Below are 18424 nucleotides of genomic sequence, written 5' to 3'. Positions count from 1 at the left end.
CACACACTGTGGAATGGATTTAGATGATGGTGTGCACACACTGTGGAATGGATTTAGATGATGGTGTGCACACACTGTGGAATGGGTTTAGATGATGTGGTGTGCACTGTGGAATATTAGCCATGAGAGCCACTTTTTAGAACTCACTTTCTGCTGCCTGGAAGAGAAGTTGACATTTGAGAACCTAGGGATTGGTTTTGTTGTAGCTTTGTTTGATTTTTGTTGTTTTGTTTCCCAAGAGAGTTTCAATATGTATCCTTGACTAGTCTGGACCTTGCTATGTAGATCATGCTGGCCTTGAACTCAAGATTTGCCTGTCTCTGCCTTCTGAGATTGAAGGTGTGCATCACCATGGCTGATACTGAGTATTAGATATTTCTTTTTGGTCTCACTTGCCTTTAAAAGAGCCTGCCTCTTTGTCTAGCCGTTGGCACTCCTCATTTGGATTATGCTATCTCATAGTCTCCCTTAAAGACTGCATTTAGACTTTTTAAATTTTATTATCTTTAACTCCTCTGGAGCAGATCTAAGATGTATTGGTCTCTCTAATGACATTTTGTATAATTTCTAAATACATCCAGAGAGGGGGGGAGATGACTTTATCATTAAGAAAAATATATCAGTGTTTGCCCCCTCCATATGCCATACTTTCTTAAATCTCCATGAAAATTTCTGATATTAGTTTTTAAGCCTTTCAAATAATATTCCATACCTTTTAATACAGAAGAGAAAAATGAGCCAATGTGTCTCCCTGGGCCCACCAAAACTTACTAGAACTCTTCCCCATATCATGTACTCAATGACACTGTCTCTTGATTGACACACTTTGCAAATTTGACAAAACTCTCCACCTTGACAGACTACTGAATATTAACAGACAGTAAGTAATTTTAATTTCTTTTGTCAATAGTATAAATATTTTATGTGCACTTAAATACTGGTGTCTTTGAGGTCAGAATCATTGGATCCTCTGGAACTGGAATTACAGGTAGTTGTAGCTGCCACATATGGGTGCTAAGAATTGAACTCAAGTCCCTTGCAATGATCTTAACCACTGAGCCATTTCTCCAGCTCCAAATTATATGAATATTTTAGTCTGGCAGAAGCATAAATGCCAAAACTTATGTAGCATAAAAGAATAGAATCTGCTAGTCTATATGTATAATGTACATTGTGGGAAAATACAAAAATAGTAATGCCTTTTTATTTTAGCTCAGGGTTGTTTGTTGCCTTCATCACTTGTAGAGCTGTAGCATCCTCTAGTGGGGCCAGTGGTAACTGCATGAAAACACCATAATTATTTCTAATTTTGATCATGCAAACGGTCATATAGGCAGTAATATTGTTTGAAGCTTTTCTATTTTCTTTATTTCTAATAATTTCTATTAGTGTTTGCCTGTTATATTGAACTTCTAAAAACTGGTTTTTAATGGTTCCAATTTATTTTTTTAAGACTTTTATGTGTATAAGTGTTTTCCTGCATGTATGTGCGTGTACTACATATGTGCCTGGTGCTTGTGGAGGTCAGAAGAGGGTGTCAGATGCCCTGGTGCTGGAGTTACAGATTATTGTGAGCCACCATGTGGGTGCTAGGAGTCAATCCCAAGGCCCTCTGCAAAAGCAGCAAGTGTTTTTAACTGCTATGCCATTTCTCTAGATTATAACATGACTCAATCACTTTTCCCTTTCTTTTTAATTTTTTTTGTTGCATTTATCTATTATCTCTGTGTGTGTCCATGTCCGTGTATGTCCGTGTGTGTCTGTGTGTGTAGCATGTGAACTCCTATGGGAATTGTTGCTCTGTTGCCATCATCTAGCTTCTGGGTATCAAACTAAGGTTGTCAGCTGTGTATCTCTCTAGTTGGCTTTTCTTGGTTGAGGACATGGGAGAATAGAGCCTAAAAATGAAACAGACTAAAGTCTCACACAGTAACCAACACCATTCAGAGCATGAAACAGTTTATACTCTGATGATAAAGAAAACTCCCCGGAGTAAAGTTTACAGTCCCAGGGACAGGCTGCACGTGGCAAACAACCATGTTCTCTGTAGACGCACATAAACAACAGCCAGTTGTACTGAGTGACCAAAGAAAACCCACTCTTCCCACTACACCTGGGGGGAGCATGAAAACACATTCCAAGAACAATCCCCTGGTTTTGTTTGTTTAAGAAGCTGAGGTCAGAAGACTCTTGTAGTTTTCTCACAAGTACTCAGAATTCCCCTCCCATGATTCCATTCTTAGACCATGTTCTGACAGTCAGCAAGTGCTTATACCACTGAGCCATCTTGACAGCCTCCCTCCCCCCCCCGTTTTTTCTTGGTGAGTTACCTCCTTAACCTCCTTTTTGTTTTTGTTTTGTTTTGTTTTGTTTTTTAAATGGTGATAGTTAAGTCAGATGTTAGCTTTGTCTTGTTCATGTTGATACTAGCTAATTTTCACTTTTCCCTGTGTAGATAATAGGATTTGATTTGATCTGATATGGGGGGTGATGGTGGCAATGGTTTCTTGAGACATGGTTTCTCTGTTTAACCGTTCTGGCTTTCCTGGAACTCTTTCTGTAGACCAGGCTGGCCTCAAACTCACAGAGATTCCTTGCCTCTGTCTCTTTAAAGGTGTGTGCCACTGCCACCTGGCCAATATTTTTTTTAATAGGCAATGTACCCAAAACCATTTCTAGATAAAAAGATTCAGAAGAGAATCCTGCCTTCTGCCCCCCTCAGCTTCTCAACTAGGTCTTTTTTGTGAGCTAGCCACTGTTCCCTAGTTTCTGAGAATATTTTCTATATATATATATAGGCAAATACATGTGTATAGTTTTTATTGATTTATTTGTTTTGTTTTGTTGAAACTAGGTAGCCTAGGCTGACCTGGAACTCAGAATCCTCCCAAGTGCACACACTACCACACCCACCTGTACATGCTTCTATTTCTACTTAACAACATTCTAGAACATATATGTGATGACTCTAGATAGTGGTTATGATCGTGTATTCTAAAATCAAACTGCTTAGTTTAAATCCCATCTTTGCCAATAATTCCTCTATGTATGTACATACTTTGTTGACGTGCTGGAGATTGAATATGATAAGAACACATGTCACCACTCAGCTTCACTCCCAGCCCCTGTTTATTTTTCATTAGCTCACCCGTTTGTTTATCCCACTTGCTTGTTTCTCATTACCATCATTTGGAGTTGACACTATTTTTACTTTAGGTACTTGCTACAACCAAGAGACAATGGAAACAAGTCATCTAAAACTGATGACCTGGGATCTCTTCGATTAACTCTGTGTTATACAGAAGACTATGTGCTTCCATCAGAATACTATGATTCCTTGAAAACTCTGCTGCTAAAATCACCAGATGTTCAGGTATTTTAGAAATCTTACATGTATGACTCAATGTGAAAGGCTAAACAAATCCTGTAAATGATGAAGAAAAGATTTCATAATGTCAGCGCTTAAAAAGCTCTGTGTATTTAATGTCTCTGAGTCAGAGTGCTGATTTGTGCTTCACATTTTATATCTGATTAGAATTTAGAAAACTAAATACTATTTTATACATATTGTAATTACGGAGTGTATTTAAATTGCATCCACAGATTGAACCTGTAGCCCTGCTCTTTTGATTCTGTGTTTGTTTTTTACCATTCTGTATCCTAGCCAGTATCTGCCTCAGCTGCTTATATTTTGGGTGAAATATGTCAAGATCAAAAGGATGCTGTTTTGCCTCTTGTTCGACTATTGCTGCATCACAACAAACTGGTTCCTTTTATCACTGCGGTGGCTGAACTGGACTTGAAGGATACCCAGTAAGAATTGTAATCATCAAATGTTAATTATGTGTTGTTAAAATTGAACTTTAATTTGCCAGATTGTTTTTGTAGTCTGTGTTGTTTTGTTTTGTTTTGTTTTGTTTTGTATTGGCCAAGTTTACTATAGAGCAGGTGAAAAAGAACTCCCTGGTCAGTAACAAAAGACAATTCTTAAAGTTAACCAAACAGAATCCAACAACAGTAAGGACCAGTTAATAAGGGAATGTGTTTAATTCCGCCGTACAGTTTCCTTTGTTACTGATCTTGGCTTCTGGATGCAGTGGTTCACATGCCACAAGCCAGATAGTAAGGACACTTTATAAAGGCACACATAGAACAATATAAAGAGCAATCAAATGGCTTTCCATTCCCATCATAGTAAAATAGCACCATCATTTTATGTACCCATACCTATGTTATATATTTTTATTTCATAGTTTTCTTTTTTTTAATCTGATAGTATCATTTTCAGAAAATAGTTTTGGTAATTTTAGAAACAATGTCAGCAAATTTTCCTGTTTGTAATAAAAATTACTAAAATTGTATATATAATCAAAGTCAAAATGTTACTGTTTTAAAACTTTTTCTTCCCTTTTTGTTGTGCTTGATTTTTATATCTTCTTATTTCTATTTCAGAGATGCAAGCACAATTTTTAGAGGAAATTCCCTGGCAACTCGGTGTCTGGATGAAATGATGAAAATAGTGGGAGGGCACTACTTGAAAGTCACATTAAAGCCTGTTCTAGACGAGGTACAGAGAATGCCTCACTGCCAGAGTCTGCCCATCTGAGCAGTGGTTCTCAACCTGTGGGTCAAACTACCCTTTCACAGAGGTCTCCTAAACCATCCGCACATTACATAGTTACATTGCGATTCGTAAAGTAGCAAAATTATAGTTATGAAGTAGCAGCAAGAATGATTTTATGGCTGGGGGGGTCCCACAACATGAGGAACAACTGTATTAAAGGATCTCAGCATAAGGAAGGTTGAGAACCACTGCTTCTCTTTCAAGAAGTAGTGTGCTGGTTAGAAGAATCTGACCATTCGTGAGCTACTGAAGGAATAAGGATAGACATTTTATAAGTAAATTCCTTTCTCATCTGGATTTTTACCCACAAGGCACATCAATCTACATTATTATTCCTTATATTTTTACTGTGGCGTTAAACAATTTTGATACAGTTCTTCAGAATATTGTCTACATTGTACATGTTACCTTCAGGTGGGGGCTTTAAACTTTGTTGGATTTAATTTTTATATTATCAGAAAAATAATTACTTTCATGTTTTCAAATTACCTAGGAAAGTACAGTAACTGAAAAATACATATATTTTCCAGATCTGTGAATCCTCGAAATCCTGTGAGATAGATCCTGTTAAGTTGAAGGAGGGAGACAATGTAGAAAATAATAAGGTAAGTTTATATGATGTAGTTTATAACGCCATTGGTTTTTTTTTTAATGTTATAACTAACTCCCTTAAATGGTTTGTTTTATGTATATAACTGTTTTGCCTGTGTGTGAGCTGTGCACCACATGTATGATTGGTACCTATGGAGATCAGAAGATGGTATTGGATCATCTGAAAATAGAGGTGTAGATGGTTGTGAGCCACCACATTGGGGCTGAAAATCAAACCCAGATCCTCTGCAAAAACATAAATGTTCTTAACCACTTAGCCATTTATCTACCCTGTCTCCCCCTCCACACAATCTTAAAATTTAATAATGCCGTGTGTCTGGAAACAACGTTATTTATTCTTTACATTGGTCTTCGTTTTTCAGAACACTTTCTAGTATTGATTTTACCTTATTTTATTCTCAAGCTTTTTAACTTTGCATTTTTAATTATATCTGTGTGTTTAGAGGTACTGTGTATGGATGTGTGCACATAAATGCTGGTGCCAACAGAAGCCCGAGAGTACTTCAGATCTTCTGGAACTGGAGTTACAGGCAGTTGTGAGCTGTAATATGGGTGCTAGGAACTGAACTCTGGTTCTCTGGAAGCTAATCTTTTGTTAGCATATATTATAGATAATAATAGGTTATGTTACATTTGCATACATGCATATAAGATATTTTGATCATGTTAACCCCCTTTTATCCTCTTTTGTTCCCTCTCCTGCTGATCGATTTCCTCTTTCAACTAGTCTTCCCCTTCAACTTTTCTTTCTTTCTTTCTTTCTTTCTTTCTTTCTTTCTTTCTTTCTTTCTTTCTTTCTTTCTTTTTTTCTTATTTTTCAATTTGGGTATATTCATGTGAAGTACAGGTGCTGTGGAAGCCAGAGTCCTTGAATTTCCTTGAGCTGTTGTTGTAGGCAGAGGTGAGCTGCCTGGCGTGGATTCTGAGAACCCAAGCGCTTCTTTCTGTGCAAGAGCAGTATATGTTCTTAGTTGCTGAGCCTCTCTAACTACCCTCTTTTTTTAATTTTTGTTTTAATTATTGGCCCTTCTGCTTTTCTACTTTCATGTTGGTGTGTGTGTGTGTGTGTGTGTGTGTGTGTGTGTGTGTGTGTGTGTACATGTAAGTTCATGTATATTTTAGTAAGTTTACTTAGGGACAAGAAGTGAGGAGTTAACTACAGTAGCATAGACAATTTATCAATAGTTACACCACAAAAAAAAAAATTCTACCTCCCCCAGCAACCACTTATTGCTTGTAGATCCTCAGGGATAGGCAGGGACTTAAGCCCCCTCCCCACTCCATGACGGATAGTAGATAGGCCTGAGTTTATATAAGTCTTGTTCTGATGATCATAACTACTGAGAACTCAAGAGTGCAGTGGCCATGTAGTACTTAAACTACTGTTATGGGAAGGTCACTCTTTCTCCTAGATTCTTTCTGTCCTCTCTTCAGTCATGGTCCCTGAACCGTGCGAGAGGGGAGGTGTTATAGATGGCCATTTAAGGTTACGCACTCAACAGTCACTTACTCTCAGCATTTTGAGCCTCTGCAGTGGTGGCCACCAAAACCAAGAACATCACTAATCTGTGCACTTACACATAAATATTTAGAAGGCGATTTGATAGGCATATCCATCTAGCAAATCAGCAGCAATAGCTCCCCCCCCCTTACATAGCTACCCTTATCCCAGCCATGAGATTTTGAACAGGTTTACAGTGTCAAATGAGAATTCCCTCCTGTGAAGCGGGCTGCAGATCCAAATCAGAAGTGCTTGTTTATCCCCCAAACAGTGGTACCCCTGTTGCCTGGAAGGTTAGTAGTGCAGGATAGGGGGTTGCAGCTCAAAGTTTTTAGTGACAATTCTCCATTAGCAGCCTGCATTATATTTTCTAACACTGTGAAGTCTAGCACATGATATCTTTAGCAGTAGGGTCTTACCTCCAGTTCTAGTGAGCAACTAACAGTAGAGGCAATAGCCTATAATAATAATGGATTTAAACTGCAGCTAGTTGCAGCCTTCATTCTGACTATTCCTTTCAGGTCAGACTCATTGGACTAAGTGACATAATGATTTTAGTTACCTCTGAGAAATCTATAATTGTGTGGGAGTCACAGGTTTTCACAGTAGTGTGACTGACTGTGTTACAGTGTACTAACGCTGCCTATCATGAGTTCTTTCCCTGGTTTTCTTTTTTATTATTTTATTTACCGTGCTTCTTGTAAAAATTACTCGTATAGACGACATGTCTAGAAAGTCTGAATTTATTAAATTAAGTCAGGATGCTAATTGCCCTTTTAACTCAATGAACTTGCAGAATGGAAATAGGGCTTTAGAATACTAGGTTGTCATCGTCTAATAAATTTCATATCCATTACTTTTTTTCATAAAGATTATTGAAGATGTGGGAAAGTCAAAATCTTAGTGTTACTTTGTTAAACCCTGCAGGAGAATCTGCACTACTATGTGGACAAAGTATTCAATACAATTGTAGGATCAAGTGTGAGCTGCCCCACTGTGATGTGCGATATCTTTTATTCTCTGAGGCAGATGGCTACTAAGAGATTTCCTAGTAAGTGCCTTGATATACTCAATTACATCATCTCTTTTTCTGTGTTTTTTCTACATGATGTCCATGTGGTCTGTATGAAATGTTTGTGCATAGGCCCAGTCTTCTAGAAGTTTTTCAAAATGATGCTAGCTTTTTTGAGAGACTTAATGACTTATTTTTTCTATAATCTCAAAACATACAATCCATTTTATTTCAGTATAAAGACAACTTTATATAAAGAGCAAATCAAAATCCTTAGTTTTTAAGAAGGAAAATTTGGATCTGTAAGATTTTCTGCAATATGTAAGTAATGTGCTATATATTAGGAACCTGTGGGACACACAGGAGCACCTTTGTTGTTCCAGCTGTTTCCCCAGGTGCATATATTCAAGCAGTAATAGCCATCAGTTTCATACAGTTGAACAGATTTGACAGCTTGGGAGTGCTAAGATGTCTGTGATGAGATTTTTTTTCCCCAAAAATAGTTCTGGACTTTACAAACACTTGTTCCAATGCATATAAGATTTTGAGGTACATATAGCAAGAAATCATTATGCTTAATTTTGCAAAATTAGCTATATTAAGATTTTTATTGGAAAGAATTTATAAAGTTATGAATTACTACCTCTTATTTTTAGTACTTAGTTCATTTCTGTTACATAAATACATTTGCCAAAGCCCATTGCAGATTTGCCCATAACAGAGGGGGGAGACATAGACAAAGCAGCTACTTATTAATAGCCAAGTTTATCTATTTGTATAAAACTATAAATTAACTTTTTTAACCATCCAAGGAGATTTTATTATATTTGCATGTATATGTCCCTCTATTTAATTTACCCAGTACTAAAACAGTATGACTGAGTTGTCTAGCTTATACATGAATTCAGGTTCAGGTTTCTTGGCTAATTATAATAAAGATATAAAGCATTTAGATTTAAATAAATGTCTTTAACCTTTGTAATCAGTAGAGAAGGCAGAGACTTGATCCTACATATATACAGATGAAGTGCTGATTAGATTCTATCTTAAAGTAGTGAGCTAGGAAATAACCACATTGCCTGCTTGCTAGCCTGTCTTGTTTTTCACTCCTAACACTGTTTGAGGCCATTACCCATTGATTAGTTAATGAAACTGAGGTTTCATTTGTTCTTAGTACCTGGAATATAGATAGCAGGGCAAGCAGTCAGTAGGAAGTAGGTACCACTACAGTGGACAGCTTGGTGATGTTCCCTGTTGAGTGATTTGTAAGAGCTAAAACTTGACATATTTGTCAAATCCGGAAGATTTTTCCCTCACCACCTGCCTCTCTAGCATCTGGGTGTCAGGTTAGTTGTTGGCTCCAGTCGGAAACAAGTACTAGAGGTGAGCGGTCAGTGCTGCAAGCAGCCTGCAGCTCATCTGCAGCTGTATGTGAGATATTGGGAGCTTTTAAAAGGAATACTTCCACCTAGTCATTTCTAGTCTTTAAATTGTTGATGTTTCTTTTTGTGATTAAATACCTGAGAGAAACGATATAAAAGATTTCTATGGGTTCATAGTTTCAGAGCTTCAGTCCAACATCTGCAGGATCCATTGCTTTAGTCAGGCCTGAGGCAGAGCAAACCCTGTGGTGTGTCCTGCAGCCAGGTACTCTGCTCACCTGGCCTCCTGGCGGTGAGGCGGTGAGGAGGGAGGGGAGGGGAGGAATGAGCCAGGGCCAAATATGCCTTTCAAAAACAAATATAAAGGTGGTTTATGATATCCTAGGCATTTTCCATCCAGTGAACTAGACAATTGAAATTAAGCATGCATAAGCAGTTGATGTAATCAAGGTTTTTAGGGTGGATTTGTAACAAAATTGTGAAACTAAAAACTACTCCTTGGTATTCAGTGTTGCCACTGAGTAGTGCTAGGTACTGCTTTTGTTTTTGTTGTAATTTCAAGACTATATGAAGAAAAGGCTATTTTTCAAGTTAAAAATGTTTCTTTAAAAACATAAGAACTTTGCCTTTCATTTTATTTACAGCATTTTCTCCTTTTAGTTTAGCCATAGTTATTAGTATCATTTCACAAATCAGTTTTTACTTTACAGATTGTTTTCCTGTCCTACATGGTTTACATAATGTTTTTTCTTTTTTTTACTTTATCATCTTTGGTTTTTAATTAGTGTTTTTGCATGACATTTCACCATTTTATCCCTGCAGATAACCCTCATGTTCAGTACTCTGCAGTGACCAGCTTTGTGTTCCTTCGTTTCTTTGCTGTAGCGATACTATCACCTCATACTTTTCATTTGCGACCTCATTATCCAGTAAGTGTTTGTTCCTCTCAAAGCTTTATTCCAGATTTTTTTATTTTTAGTAAAATGAAGAAAAAATAAACTACCTTTACCGCTGTGCTAAGACATTTCACACGTAATTAACTGCTGATAAGTTGGTGTCGCTGATGAGCAGGAGGGAGCTGCCCCAGGGTTTCCTCTGCTGTTCTCTCCTCTAGTTCCCATGACACAAGGGCCATTGCCCTTAGTTACAGGGTGATGGTAGTGGTTTGTAGTAGTGGTTTTTGCTGGCTGTTGGCAGACCTTTTTCTGGCTTATTAAAACAATTTCTTTTTTATTTTTATATTTTGAGGCAGAATCTTACTACATAGCCCAGATTGACCTTAACCTGCAATAGTGTTTCTACTCAGCTAAATTTAAATCTTTGCATATATACTTCTTAATATTTTAAGGTTCTTTTTTTAACTTATTTCTACATAACTTATCCTTCTGCATACAGCATATTTTAGTCATTCTTTAGCTTTTTTTATTGTAAATACTTTATACTCTTGATGCTGTAGGAGCTGATTTGTATAACAGATAATAAGAAACATTTAGTGATTACTCTGTACTAAGCTTTGTTTTAATTGCGTCATGTGCTTAACTCATTAAGGTCATCCTAGTCACTGTAGGCGTAAATTATTTTATTAGCTCCATGTACAGATAAGGAAATCACCATGCAATAACTTCCCTAGGCTCACATTACTAAGGCATTATGATTGAATCCTACCCAATTTGAATTGAATTCAAATGGAACTAGGTTCAGTCTCCACAGCCTGTAAGCAGACTGGTATTGAGACACTTAGAACAGCCACTGTCACGGTGCTTAGTGCTGGAGACGCTGCAGATCTTGACATTCTCAACCTTTATGTACTCTCGCTCTATCAGGCAATGCAGTGTAGGGAGGGCCTGTAGGCTTTCCAGCTGAACTGGATCCGCATGCCCATGCGTCCCTTGGATAGCCTCACAGTGTTAGCTGAGTAGAGCCACACAGCAGTGGCAGAAAATAGATGTTCAGTTGTTACTAAGTTTTACATTTAGAAATTCCTTGAATTTTGAGAAACTAACTATAGAAGCTAGTTTTAGAGTAGACAAGAAAGGGTAGATTAAAGAACAGGAAGCAAAAAAAAAAGAACAGGAAGCTAAATAATCATAACAAGGATACTGGATATGTGCTGTTCTTTTTTGTGCACATGCATGTGTTAGCAAGTAACTGTTTTTGAAAATACTAGTTTCAAAATATGGAGGAGCTGGAGAGATGACTTAGAAGTTAAGAAGGCATACTGCTCTTTCAGAGAACACAAGTTTAGTTCCCAGCACCCTTGTCAGGCAGCTCACAGCCACCCATAACTCCAGCTCTAAGGGATCTAAACCTTTTGAATTCTCTGCACATGCCCACACACAGATACACATGCATGTAAAAAAAAATAGATTTTCTATCTTAGGATTGTTATTGCTGTGAAGAGACAACATTTCCATGGCAGCTCTTAAAAAGTGAACCATTTAATTGGAGTAGCTTATGATGGGGAGCCTGGCAGCATGCAGGCAGATGTGGTGCTGGAGCTGAGAATCCTTCATCTTGACTCAGGGGCAACAGGAAGTTAACTGACTGTCACACTGAGGGAAGCTTGAGCAAGAAGGACCTCAAAGCCTGCCCCCACAGTGACAAGCTTCCTCCAAAAAGGGTACACCTCCTAATAGTGCCACTCCCTTTGGGGGCCATTTTCTTTCAAACCACCACAATCTTTAAAAAAAATTATAAAATTTTAAAATATAAATACTGAGATAGACTAAGGACTGAGACTATATAGCTCAGTAGTAAGGCATTTACCAAACATTTGTGAGACCCTGCATCCAATGTCTAGTACCAACAGAAGAATGAAAGAAAGGAAATCTTTACTTGAATTGCCTTGGCAATTGTTTTTTTTTTTCTTTTAAAAATACAGATTATATGAACGCTGACCTGGTAAACTGCCATTGAAGTTTCATGAAGGAAAAAATGAACTATTTCCATTATACTTATCTCTTATTCTCTCCTTGATAACCCCTTTTAAGACCCTCCCAAGACCTTTTTTAACCTGTTAGTTTTGTTTTATGTCCCTCATATATATATCTGTAATACTCTATGCACTCTGTCATGGCATTTTAATATTCTGTTCTAATAATATCTGTGTATAACCTTTGCACATAGACTGCCAGTGCCTCAGGGGCAATGTGGGACCTTTTCCATGTATATGTACCCAAAGCTTCCAGCAGTCTCTAGGACAGTCACAAGCTAGTGAGTGTTTAATTAATGAAGATGGTAGGTCAGAGAAGGAGCTCATCAAGTTGAGTCTTTTTTTTTAAAAAAACAGGATTCATGATTTAAATACAGGGGCGGGGAGAGGGTATGCTTTGCTGCCTCCAGATCAGATTTCCATAGGATTTAAAAGAACATCTTTAGAAAAGGTAATGAGTACTTTTAAAATATTAGAACAAACATTTGTTATAGACCAAATACAGTCAGATGGTACCAGTTCCGTAAGTTGACATAAGAGAAAAAAAAAAAAAAGAGATGCATGCTAAGTTATTTTGAATTGAAAAATTCAACACTTAGTTGAATTTGGGAAATGTTACAGTGTTGTGTACTGGATGCTAGGTGATGAGGGCCCTAGGTATAGTATACAGTGATGGGAGAATGTTGTTACCGTCTCTGTGTAACTAGTACCAGGGAGTCAGAGCATCTGAATGACATGATTGTAGAATAGTAGCCGTGGTTGTGTGGGTCTAAAGCTTGTGGTAGCCTGGAATTCAGTAAAGTATATATTGTTCCCTTTTGATAGTTCAAGAAAAAATTACCTATAACACTGAATTTAAAAGCCAAATTTAAGCTGGGTGGTGGTGGTGCATGCCTTTAATCCCATCTCTTAGGAGGCAGATATAGTTGGATCTCTGATTAGAGGCCAGCCTGGTGTACTCAGAAAAACCCTGTTTCAAAACATCCCCCAAAAAATTAAACAGTAAATTCTTGCAAAATTAATTTCAAATTTAATTTTACCGTAACTTTTAAAGAATGTCTGGGCAGTGGCGGTGCACGCCTTTAATCCCAGCACTTGGGAAGCAGAGGCAGGTGAATCTCTGTAAGTTCGAGGCCAGCCTGGTCTACAAGAGCTAGTTACAGGACAGCTAGGACTGTTACACAGAGAAACCCTGTCTCAAAAAAACCAAAGGGGGGAAAAAAACTTTAAGAATGTTATGTAGTAGGGGCCTCTTAGAGATAGAATGGAATCTTGGATGCAACTTTTTCCAAACATATTGTATTGGTCATATACCAGATATTTATTACTTTTTCAGATTTCTTCTTGTCTTGGTCGTTTCTTCCCCACAATGTTGATTGCCTATTTTCAATGTTGGGTGGGATCCTAGTAACTGAAACAATATACCTCCTTAACTTAATTTTACTAGTTATATTTTTTGATAATACAGTTTATTGTTTTAAAATAGTTGGTTATATAAAAATGGAGATCAACAAGAGTCTATCAGGCTGTACACATAAGAGCAGATCAAGTCACTAAATTAAATGTAAATTATACCTCAGTTTAAAAGGAAACAATCACAGGGAAGTGGTGGCACACACCTTTAATCCCAGCACTCAGGAGGCAAGCAGACCTCTGAGGCTAGCCTGGTCTACAGAACTAGTTCCAGGACAGCCAGAGCTACACAGAGCTTTGTGTAGCTGTCTTTAAAAACCAAAAAAGAGAAGTCAGTATGGAGTTCTCCAGGAGAAAGGAAGCCAGATTTATATGCATTCCGCCATGATGTGACACAGTCAAAAGACCCTGACCGAAGTTTTGCCGTGTTTTGTGGACTTTGAATCTCCAAAATGCCATTGCTTCGTAAAGTTAGCCTGTCGAGTAGCCTACTACAGTAGTAAACTAAAGCAGGTTTTCCTAAAAAAAATAAAATAAAATAAAAAAATAAAAACCAAAAAAGAAAAAGAAAGGAAAAAAGAGATCAAGAACTCTGTTCCTGTCCATTTTATTTACTTCTGTCAGGTAGATAGACCTGAAAGGTAGCATGAAACCCAAACAGTTAACCCTGTGGTAAGATCCTGTGTCAGCCTAATATGAATCTGGATTCTCCCTCCACCCCCAGTAGTGGAAACAGTTGATGGCAAAGCCATTTATGTTCTTCAGATAGGCTTAGAAGTAGACTGTGCACAGAAAGTTGGGAACGCCTATTTAAGTTATACGGTAGAAAAAAGTAAATAACATTGATCTGCCAAAAATGAATAAAAATTATAGTGTGATCCAGTCTTGTAGACCATATAAAAACCTTTAGATGCAATTGATTAAATTGTGTCTTCCAAAGGGAACAAATCAAGTCATTAAATCTTTAATCTGTCTTTATTTTTTAATGGTACTGAAGATGGAATCTAAGGCCTCTCCTGCTGAGCCGTACCCGCAGCCCTCGTTTTACTTTTTGAGACAAGACAGTCACTAAGTTGTTTAGTCTGAACTTCTCTTCGCTTTGTAGCTTAAACAGGCCTGGAGTTCGTGATCTTCTTGTCTGAGCCTCCCAAGTGCTGGGATCACAGGCCCTCACCACCAACTTCTTTAGTCTCTTAACCCCTAAGTTCAGTAAGTTATCCTAGGTCTGGCCTCATTTGAGCTATCCAGGTTTGAATTTTTTAACTACTATTTTAGAGCCATATAGTCCATTCACTTCATTCTGCTCTTTATATAAATTCTACTTCTTGAAAAATTAACGAGAATTTTGGTTATTTTCTAGGATACACAGACAATTAGAACATTAACTCTCATCTCAAAAACCATACAGACTTTGGGAAACTGGGAAAGTCTATCCAGAAGAAAGGTGAGTCTATAATATTTTTCCTTCTTTCATACTTAATACATTTTATTATACTATAAGATTCCTTCACTTACCTCCTTCCATATTAAAGATAAAACTGAAGAGAATACGTGTTCAGATCCAGGAACTGTTACTGAATGTCCTGTGTTGTCATGTATTAGAGGAAATGGTGGTCCTTACCTTGATGTATCCAAGGTAAGGAGAGAACAGTTAGGAAGAAAAGACACCTGACAGCTTTGGAAGAAGTCTTCAGCTCCAAGCTGGATAACTAATGGAAATATGTGATTAGCTTGGTCCTTAGCTTCAAAATACAGTCCTGTCATTTCCTAGTGCTCTACTCCAGGGCTTTATGAACTTCTCCACTCTTGAAGCTTTTTACCCAAGGAATGTTTATGCAACCTTAGTATACAGATATATAAAGTTGGTACAACAAATCAAACATTTACTGATAATAACTTATTATAGCATTTTGAAATGCCCAGCACCCAGTGCTGAGGAGAATATGTCTGTCATTTGCTTCTGCAACTGCTATCCTGAGTTTTTACTTAGTTTGAGATCCATGAGGAAAAAAGGCCAAACAGTGAGTACCATGTTCATGGCTGTGTCAGGAGATTTGAGGGACCTTCATTGCTCCTGTCCCTTTCTCATCAAGAGTATTCAGTAAAGAGGAGATAAAAGCCGTGGTCTGATTGATAGAGTAACTGTGGTCACTGGCTCTACCAAAGAATAGTCTTTGCGGACACCCAGCAACTGGCCCAGCATGAGGTACCTTTGGTTTTCAGCAGCTGGAAACAATAAAATTGAACCAAGCCTGCTCACATTCAAGGAGGGGCTTAATGCACCATGTGCAGTGTGGGGAAGGCTAAAGACCAACCTCTAGTGCCTGGTGCCATGACCTGGAACATTCGGGGTTTATTGACTTACTGGTATGGGGGGGCAGAGGTCTGTCCCTTGGTGGAAAGTACTCTGGAAGTACAGCTTCCTTCTCCAGGAAGTTTACTGCTGGTAAAGTTTACAGAGACCATGGAGACTAGCTAACCCCTTCCTTTTGTGCCATACATAATGAAGGCTAGACTTAGTTTACTGGTTAGTTAGTAGGTGGGAAGTTGTAGTTGGTAGTTTCTAGTTTTAGATAAAGGTCAGTCACTCCTAAACACTAGTACTTGGGATCAGAAGGTTTTGCCATTTTCAGAAGTCTGAGGCTGTGAGTTCTTGACATGGCCGTGCTCTTGTCAGTAATACACATTCACACCGCTTCATCTCTCCACATTCAGTATGTTTACGTTCCAGGTTGTGTAGGGAAACCGGCTAAAGTCATTTGTGATAAACATATCTGGGCCCATTCCTGTTTGGCTGGTGACATGGGCGCAGCCACTGTGGCCTAGGCCTCACTCTGACATTAGTGCCTTCCCTATTCACTGTCCCTCATCTCTGAGGATTTTGTCTTTCCCTGCCTGCTTTCTTCCTTTCCCATGAAACTGGACATTGAAGGACTAAGCTATAGCTCAGTGGTAGAACCCTTACTTACCTCTTATATGTCAGACCTTAGGTTCAGTCCCCACTACTACTGTAAATGTTTTGCAGTAATCAGAGGGCCAAGAATTGCCACAAAGATCACACCAAACAGCAGACCTCACAGGCAAGAAAGAGAGCAGACCATGATAGTGCAGGCTAGGACTGGGGGCAAGAGATCTAAACATATAGTAGTGCTGTGGAAATTGATATGCCACCTTGGCCTTTAGTGATGATGTAGTGTTGGCACTGAGTCATTAAAGGCAGGGAGGACAGGTAACGTTAAATGTGAACTCCACACTTGAAAGTCTTTAAAGGGTTTCTAAGTGTACAGTGTAATAGTGTTTTACCACCAACTGCCTTTGTTCCTAGTTATTATAACAAGTATTTGATGATAGAAGTTATTAATTTTGTTTATCCAAACCATTAATTTTATTTGCTTTTGTTTTATGTAATCAAATAAAATTCAAATGACATGCAGGGGTAAGAAGTAATGCATGGTTATTTGGACCAGAGGAAAGTGCCATAGGAGACCAGCAACTGTTTTTAGTTGAGACTAGTCTGAAAACTTTTATTAGAACAATATATTCATTTCTCAGATTCATTTTTAAATTTCTGATATGCATAATTTAGGTATTTTTAATGTGATAAGCTTTTTTCTTCAACTTTGACTTAGTTGAGAATCTAGGACTAGCTAAAACAGCACCTGGATTATTTTTACAGAGTTGAAGCATTTCCATTCTAGTCAGAATAGTCAGCACTTTTAAAACATTTGAACTCAGAGATGGCACTTCTTTCAGGCTGTTATCAATTGGGTATTATATAGTTTTCATAATTTTGATTGAAACCCTTTAACAACCCTTTGTAAATTTTAACTCATTTTAGTTGATTTTTCAGTTATGAATATAGCAGAAGAAATGTGCTATATTTTGATAAAATTCACTTGTATGTATTAATCTCTAAAAGAATTACAAACAGCTTCTTTAATATATAAAAAAAGGCAGGATGGGTCTGGAATGTGGGTAGTTCCTACCATTCCTTCCTTTTATTTATTCTACAAGAGGTGGGGGTGAGGGCGCCAGGCTCTTCAGACTGCTTCCTGTTGTCTGGGTGCATTGACAGCCTTGGGAACTTATGAAGGCTAGAATGCGGAAAACACGTTGTTTCACTGGCTGTCCAGTCTCTGCAGGGCCATCTGGGGCTGGGACCTGCACGCTGCATTGGAGCAGTTTAAAGTCTTTAAGCGATTGGAAGCCTACTGAAACAGGTATATTAGGGACAGAAGTTAAAATTAAGGAGTTAAGGGGAAAATTTTTTTCTTAGGTTTACATTTGAAGCTTTTGAGTCCATGGAAAGTGGGGCAGATCCCACCCTCAAAAATAAGCAGAATAGGCAGGAGGGGAAACAGGCAGTTTTGATTGGCAGTACTTACCTAGAGTCCATTTGACCTTGAGAGGTGGATTCAAGTCAATTCCCTGAAGTTTACAAGATTTTTTGTTTTGTTTTATTTTGTGTTTTGTTTTTCAAGACAGGGTTTCCTCTGTGTAACAGCCCTTACTATACTGGAACTCGCTCTGTAGACCAGGCTGGCCTCAAACTCTCAGAGATCCTCCTGCCTCTGCCTCGCCAGTGCTGGGATTAAAGGCGTGCGCCACCACTACCCAGCATACAAGAACTTTTTGTTGTTGTTGGTTTTGTTTTGTTTTGTTTTGTTTTCATTTTTTTTTAATTTATTTATTTATTGAGGATTTCTGCCTCCTCCCCGTCACCGCCTCCCATTTCCCTCCCCCTCCCCTGATCAAGTCCCTTTCCCTCATCAGCTTGAAGAGCCATCAGGGTTCCCTGACCTGGGAAGTCCAAGGACCGCCCACCTCCATCCAGGTTTAGTAAGCTGAGCATCCAAACTGCCCAGGCCCCCCCAAAGCCAGCACGTGCAGTAGGATCAAAAACCCATTGCCATTGTTCTTGAGTTCTCAGTAGACCTCATTGTCCGCT

The 18424-nt window shown here is 38.2% G+C and overlaps 1 protein-coding gene across 1 annotated transcript in view; it reads left to right on the top strand.

Moving 5' to 3' along the window:
* The window catches only part of Rasa2 (RAS p21 protein activator 2), a 101402-nt gene that overhangs the window by 57469 nt on the left and 25509 nt on the right, over positions 1-18424 (top strand). The window contains exons 10-16 of the mRNA XM_005366673.3: positions 3217-3373; positions 3665-3813; positions 4453-4567; positions 5155-5229; positions 7665-7788; positions 9954-10060; positions 14837-14920. Of these exons, the coding sequence (XP_005366730.1) occupies positions 3217-3373; positions 3665-3813; positions 4453-4567; positions 5155-5229; positions 7665-7788; positions 9954-10060; positions 14837-14920 (811 nt within the window). The remainder of the gene's footprint in view (positions 1-3216; positions 3374-3664; positions 3814-4452; positions 4568-5154; positions 5230-7664; positions 7789-9953; positions 10061-14836; positions 14921-18424) is intronic.

This window comes from Microtus ochrogaster, unplaced genomic scaffold (assembly GCF_000317375.1).
Source record: "Microtus ochrogaster isolate Prairie Vole_2 unplaced genomic scaffold, MicOch1.0 UNK12, whole genome shotgun sequence".
Classification (NCBI taxonomy): Eukaryota; Metazoa; Chordata; class Mammalia; order Rodentia; family Cricetidae; genus Microtus; species Microtus ochrogaster.
Note: the sequence above shows the minus strand (reverse complement) of the source record. Positions and strands in the feature narration are given on the sequence as shown.